The sequence below is a fragment of the Amaranthus tricolor genome, chromosome 8, assembly GCF_026212465.1.
Source record: "Amaranthus tricolor cultivar Red isolate AtriRed21 chromosome 8, ASM2621246v1, whole genome shotgun sequence".
Taxonomy (NCBI): Eukaryota; Viridiplantae; Streptophyta; class Magnoliopsida; order Caryophyllales; family Amaranthaceae; genus Amaranthus; species Amaranthus tricolor.
Window position 1 is genome coordinate 31,059,082 of NC_080054.1, and position 8,013 is coordinate 31,067,094.

Here is an 8,013-nt window from a genome sequence, read left to right on the forward strand (position 1 = left end):
TCACTTCAGATATCTTAAATTGGATTATCATTTGTGAGTATGAGGCTGATTTATGAGTTGCTTTCAAATAATTTGAACATTAAGACTAATGTGAATATGTGATGCAAATCTGTATTGCAAGTTTAGTCACTTAGTGCCCAACAGAGACTTAGTAAGGTCACAACTCACAAATTACTAGATAGTAATTATTTGACAAACCTTTCAGCGGTTTTGACTATTACTTTATTTGTTGGCTTTTTAGTTGACTTTTGAATTTTTGCTTTTTTTTATCAAACAACCTAAAAATATTGTGTGGTAAATGTCCTTCAAACTAGCCGGCTTAAATACATGATCTTCGCCCATTACTTCTAACTGGTCAAACTAGCCAACTACTCGACTAAGAGCCGTTTGCCAAATAGGCCCATATGTCATTTTTTTTAACACTATCTTATAGGAGTATAACTTATTTATTCGCAATATACTATCTGTTACTTGTTTTAAGGGAGATGACTTGGTTTTCATGTCTTTAACCGAGCACATGCATGAAGATTGTTAGAACTTATAATCTATTCTAAGTTGATAATTTATGAAAAAAGCTAATTTTAAAATAATTTTTTGTTGAAACCATAAGTCAAAAGCTTGAAAATAACTATTTTTTGCATGTAATTTTTTCAATTTCCTAAATGACCCACAATTATTCACCAATTCTAATTTATACATTTGAAAAAAATTTTGTTTTTATCTACATATTTCAAATATAATTTTATTTTTATCTCATCAACAAACTTAATAAAATAGAATTTAGCACTTGTAGCTATGTCAATGGAACATACAAGTATGTTGCTACTTGGTACAGTTACAACTTACAATGTTTATTGGCCATACCAAATTGGTACAGTATTCTAACCTTATCCAAAATTTTATCTAACCAGCGATAATTGTTATCATTTAGTTGGCTTAATTGCCAATTGCTTATTTGCTTTACTGAAATCAAGCACTTTATTTCACTTTTTAAAGCTAAACATGTTTTCTTGTTGCAGGTGAGATGATATATCAAAAAAGCAGAAGAGGGTAAAGGCTTTAAAGTTTCAAGTAGTCAATATAAGGTACAATACTTTCCAAGTGACTTTGAGATTGCCTTATCTTATCATTTATCATTGATCATGTTAAGGACTACATGCAAAATTTTTGCATGCAATCATTGTCGTTTCTAATATTTTGTGTCGTTTCTAATATTTTATGACTTTAGGCAAATTAAAAAAATTGGCTCTTTATATAGAAAGTCAATTCTAAACTTGAATAAGTGTTTGGCAAAATAATAAAGACAAACAATATATTTTTTTTAGTGTCTGCTTTATTAAACAAAATTTTCAGATATTGGAATCCTTTCTAACTCTTGGCCCTTAGAAAATATCTACCTTGCTTAGGGTCAAAAACGACTTTTTTTATATATATAAAAATATACGACTACTATATTTACACGATATAAAGGATGCACGTTTATTTTTTGCTATTAATGATCGAATTCAAAAGACACAAAGTGTCTTATACGGTAACGAGGAGAGATGGTTAAGTGTGTTCGAATGGGTAGTGTATGTATAGGCTGTTGAATATATTACTTCCATCGATAGAATCAGGGTTGAATTTAGGATGCTAGTATAAGGTGGGTCGAACATTTATCTCTGTATGTGTGCTGAATTAATTAGGTCCTGTGTGTTATATGTTACCCTATTCAATATTAACAGAGTTAGACCAAATTAAATGACATAGACCATAGGCCATAGCCAAGGAAAGCCTAAATTCACAATTGGGTTAAATACTATTATAGCTAATATTATTTTTGAGCTGATTTCTTTATAATATGAGCTAGTTAAATTTGTTAACGTTTACCTATGATATACTTCTATGATGATGAATGATAGTCAAATTTTATTTTTATCGCAAGTGCACGGTCTATGTTTCGCTAACGTGTTGAACACAAAAAGTTTAGACTAATATTGTAAACGATGATGTATTAGAGTTCGAACAATGTGTTTCAAACTCCAATATTGCCGAGATCGAATGTATGAAGTTTAGTGACAAATAAATTACGCTATCAATGATATCGATGTTTGTAAGAGAAAGTAAAGCAATAAAACGACACAAAAATTTAACGAGGTTCACCCAACTTAGGCTACGTCCTCCGGTGTGTAGTATCTCTTATATTATCAAAGGAGTTCAAAGAACTCTCAAATATGGAGAATTACAATAAAGAAGAGATATAGGCTAGTGTTTGGCTTGGGGTATATTTTGTGGATGTGATTACAGTGTGATTGAGAGCTCTCTATTTTTAGGAGAGGTCATACTAAGTTACATTAAGTATATTAAAGCTATGAATAAATGATAATAAAACATATCCAAGAACTTGAAGAGTCAAAAACAACATCTTAGGAGTATCAGAAACATCGCTCGACCAAAGCAGAGGCTCGCTCGGTCGAGCGGGATACAGGAAGTGTCTGTCTGCATTCTGTCTGCTCGCTCGATCCATCCTGAAGCTCGCTCGGTCGAGCGAGCTGGTCGAGCGGCACTTCAGAGGGCTTCTGACAGTGTTGCTCGACCTTACATTATAGAGCATCTTGAACTAAACCTTTGCACTTCTTCATTAAATCCCATAACTCCCATGAATAACTCATTAATTCATACTTTAATCATCATCATAAACCACAATAATCAACTTAATACACCAACATTAACACACTTATTGGATTCCAAACCCAAGAGTCACACATGAATGTACACATCAAATATGCACTCAAGTCACACCAATCATAACAAATATAATTTGTATTATTCTGACGGATACACATAAAAGAAAATAAATATTTGGGGAAATTTTCTGTCTAGAACTACAAATGAATGAAATAAATTGGTTATCGTGTTGATCTTATACTATTATCCCACATTTGTCCTTGAATTTATTTGTCTTTTTTAAAAGTGTTTTTCTAGTTATCTTTTCAATTTTGGGTCAATTATTTTAAGTCAGTTTAAATTTGAATGTTGTGTTCACGATGATTTCATAAAACATAGATTTATTTTTAAAGTCGAATGAAAGTCAATTCAAAAACAAAATCTGTTAAATATTATTTTCTTTCCAACCTGCCAAAGTTCATGGTATACCATAACAAACTACGTGAGTTATACGTAGAGTATTTGCTGTATATTTTAGCAGCTGTCATCTAGTTAGTTATAATATACTACATCTTCCCACGTCTATATAGACAAAAACAATCCCCTTACAAACCCGTTAAAAAAAACACCCTTATAAGTTATTATCATAAATTTTACTCCGTATCAAATCAATTCATTTTCACTAAAAAAGACACAAAGAAAAACAATGGCAGCAGGAAATGGTGCATATGGTAATTCATGGGCAGACCAATGGGATCATAATAACAATAAGAATGAAGATCAATCTTCATCTCTTAATAAGAAGGGAAACAACGATTGCAATGGAAGCAAAACTACCAAAAATTTAATGAAGAAATTATCCAAGAAATTCGGCGAAAGTTTTAATAAGACAAAGGAAGTAACTTCTAATGGACTTGAGAAGACGAATGAATCGGCTTCAAAGGGAATTAAGAAAGCTAAAGATGGTGCTTCTGGTGGACTTTCTTGGGTTGTTCAAAAATTCCGTAAAAACTCTCGCAAGTCCCAAAATATATAGTTAAAAGATTAAAACGTATGAAAATTGATAAGTCAATTTACAATTGTGTTTGTGATTTTATTTATTTATTATTGGATATTTTAAGGGTTGTGATTTTTGTTTATTATTGTCCTGTGTGAATTAAAAATTATAGGTATGAGTTTTGAAAGCAACCTTTTGTGATAAAATTTACTTTCATTATATTCTTGTGGTGGGTCTTTTTTTGAATCCGGGGATATTTATGCAAGAGTTGCCCCTTTTTACACCCATATATCCTCGTATTTTCGTAAAAGTGATCGACCTATAAGTTCAATTTATGAATCAATATTTTTAAGTTGGACATTGGGTTGTCAATACAAGTTCTTATAAATAAGCTTGATGGATTAAGCGGTTTGTGTTAGTTTCTAGCTGAGTGATTAATTTGCAGATTTAGTATTTGAAGGTTAACTTAAGTTTTTTGTATTGGGGTTGTGGAATTGAAATGATATTTCTTTTTGTTTTGAGTTTCGAAGTATTGATTGTAAGATTGTTTGGACGTTGATACAAGTTCTTTTGCATCTTGCATACATTTATATTTAACTGATTTCGTTGTTTTGTCCTCACCTTCTTGCAAATTCACCTATAAAAATAATTGATTTGCTAATATATTCCGTGTACAACCGAATACATTTCCGGTCCAAAGTTTAAGCCCAATATAGACATACCACACTAAGAGCCTATGTTCATTCACAAATTCTTGTGTGAGACGTTCTCCAAACACGAGTTGAATAACCCTACTAATACAATTATTAGTATATGAATCGTAAGTCCTCAACATAAAGAGTCCACAGTGAGCTCAACCCATGCATGGAGAATAGAGGAGTCTAGTGTTTTAAAAAGTTTTTTTTTTTCTCATCTAATATATTCTTAGCATTTATAAGCTCATGAACTCAAGTTATCTTAAATTTGTTATTGGGCTTATAAATAGCGCAAACAAGAGAAAAGTTGACTACATATAAGTCTGATAATATTCCACCTCAAAATCAATTTGTAATAAGATTAGAGTAGTCATCAAACTTATATGCTAGTTTGATGTATTTCTATTTGTGATCAAGTTTGGGTATGCCGTATGCGTGATTAATTAAAAGACTTCATACTTGTAGTAGTGAGGACTGAGGAGGTCATCTGTTCATTGCTACAGTTATTACATTGAATTATAAAACTAAATATTACAATAGGAATTGATAGTGTAATAATTTTAGACTAAATTTCAACCATAAGTTCAAATTTATTGTTAAAATTTTAGGATATTTTTTTATACTTCTATTAGGAATATGATTCTAGTTTGTCTTTGCCATCATGTCTTGTATAGAGATGGCAAAATAGGCGGGTGGATGCGGTATGTCCTCCCCTATATTCATACCCATCTACTACTCTATCATATTGAATTAAAAAGATAATTCATATTTTTTAAGAAAAAAGTGGATAATGGTAATAAACGAAGAGAGAGAATGAATTGTGTGGATGAAATTAAAAGAAAGTTAAAATGTATGGATGAGATTAAAAGAAAGTCGTGGGCTATTGTCCAAAAATAAAAATGATACAAATTAAGTGGGACGGATTAAAATGGCAAATGCTGCAAATTCAATGGGATGGAGGGAGTAAAATTTTTATATCCATCACCTACCCCACTATTCATGGTGGGTAAATTTTTATAGTCACGCCTGTTCATATGGGTATGCATTTATACTCATCTTCACTCACTATAGCCAATTGGATATATCATTATGGATATTTTCTCACTCCAAATCTGCATTATATAAGTTATAAATCTTTACAAATTTAATCAGACTTTTGTTTTCATCATCCCAGTCTTGTATTCAATTTCTTTCCGCCATGTAATATTTCTTAAATTTTACTCTCATTTATGGAATAAAATGGGTGAAACTCAATGGACTAAAAGTTTATGGAGAGAGTTTATGTTTAGGTATTTATTTCAACAATTTTATATGTCTAGACTTTAATTTTAATATATACTTGTATTTTTTTTTAAATTAATTTATTTATGTCTCAATAATAACAAATTTATACATTTCACGAGTTTATATACTAATAAATTATATTTTAAAAAAATAATCCTTCTCTATAAAACATTCCAACAAAAACAAAGGACAAAAAGCTAACCTATTGAAATATTATCCATTCTATAAACAAATTATATTACTTTGAAACCAAAGAAGATCCATAATTATTTTATAATTCACCATACTTTAAATAAAAGGATTGATAAAGATTAGACATAGTGAAAGTGAAATTGGGAAATGGAGCATTTGATTCTTCCTTTGGCCAAAACTTTTAACTACTCACTAGAGAATTACTCTAAAGCATAAGACATGAGCACAAGTACCATTTGCTTTAACTAAATGTTTATGCGCGTGATATTCCCTTCACTACTCACTTGCCCATTGGCTTTCAATGGAACTAATAATAATAAGTAGCACATATATAATTTTGTGCAATATTTGATCAACTTTGGTTGGTGCTCTTTAATTATTAACAAAGAAATATCAAATGACAATTGAGGTATACATTTGATGAATGCTGTTCCTTCATAATAATTGATGTTTTAATGGTTGATAAGCTTTGTTTTTAGAAAGATAAATATTTATAGAATAAAATCATGAAGTTTTAAGGTGTTCGGATGATTTAATGGTATTGAGTAGAAAAGATATTGTTTCGGCTGAGTACATTTTTGACAAACATATGCTGTAATGAGATTATTAAAAATATAAAAAGTAAATTTATTTTTCAGCGCATAGACAATAAATTGGATTATTAATGTCAATTTTGCTGATTACAATTTTCCCTCTTCATTAAGGATGGTTGTGTTACCTTACCTTTTGCTTGTGTGCTAGTTAGGTTCAGTAATAATAATTTTTTAATCAAATCACCCAAGTCATGATATAGTTAGCTTCAGGCGGTCGTCTGTATTATCGCTACTTATTTCTATGTATATAACTACTTAAGAAACGATTTTTTTAAAAGTGTAGAATGTAAATGCATGAAAATACACAATCAAAGCAAAAGTATAATAGTTATTTTGTTCCTCTCAATTTGCGCTCATTTTCATTTTATTTTAGTATGTCTTACTTTTTGTTGCAATGGTTATATTCTATTTCTTTTTATCTCATTCACAAACTTATTATTTGTATTCTCTTTTAATCTTAAACATTTATTTTTATCATTTATTTGTTTTTTATTCTATTCTTTAAATCAATTTCATTTTCACTAAATTTTACCTAAAATGTGTAACTAATCTACTATAACACAGATGGTAAAAATATTGCATTGAGAGCTCAACATTATATAGCAAGAAGCCTTGCCTATCTCTTACTCCTCTTTTTTCTCTCTAAGTTTGAGAAAGTATAACAAAATCCCATAAACCTATAAAGGAGAAAAAAAAAACAACCACCCTCCAAGACAACCAAATTCTCCTTAAGAACAAACAATTCTTTCCCAAATCAGTCGTTCTTCTTTTCGTAAGTCATAAGTCATAACCTAATATTAGCTCATACACAAAATCCTAAACACAAACTACACCTTAACCACCACAATCATGCAATTTTAGATTCTAATTATTCGAATATGAGTAAAGGGAGATTCAATAAGTACTCATCGAAAAGGTTACTAAGACTAATTACATTTGTAAGTTTTTTGTGGCTTTTTTTGTTTGGCCTATTAGCAAATGGAGATCAAACAATACCAACAATTGGAAGGAAGATCATACCACATTCTAAGGTGGATATGTATTACATGAGCAAAAGAAAAGTACCTAATGGTCCTGATCCTATACATAACAGGTATGTCAATTATCTAATATAATATAAAATTTAAAATTTATTTACGCGTCAAAATATATATTATATTAGTTTTATATTTTATTATGTTTTTAAATTTAATTTTTTAATATATTATTATTCTTGATTAATTATATATTTTATTATGTTTTTTAATTTACTTTTTTTAAATATCATTATTGTCGAGTACGTTTGTCGTATTTTCCTAGTTTAAGCTTATGTTCGAGCCTCTAAAATATATAATATAATAGTTCAGTTATCAATGTAATTACGAATTGTCGAAGTTTTCCTAATAATTTTTCATTTCTTTTGAGATTATAAACATCTCCCCGAAAAAAATTCACCTATTCCTTTCACTTTTCTTTAAATTTCATTTTTGGAAGTTATTATTTAGATTTTCTTAAGCATGTAAAATATTTCAAATTAATTAGTAATAATTATATCAATCTTGCGTTTTCTAAAGAATTACTGTTTGAGGCAATTTTCTGATTTTTTTTCCAATTTTTAGTATATATC

General features: G+C 29.5%; 1 protein-coding gene across 1 annotated transcript in view; it reads left to right on the plus strand.

Annotated features, from left to right (window-relative positions):
• The first annotated feature begins 7,010 nt into the window (after positions 1–7,010).
• Positions 7,011–8,013, plus strand: part of LOC130820723 (CLAVATA3/ESR (CLE)-related protein 25-like) — a 4,723-nt gene continuing 3,720 nt past the window's right edge. The window contains exon 1 of the mRNA XM_057686214.1: positions 7,011–7,500. Coding sequence (XP_057542197.1) covers positions 7,286–7,500 — 215 coding nt within the window. The 5' untranslated portion in view covers positions 7,011–7,285. The remainder of the gene's footprint in view (positions 7,501–8,013) is intronic.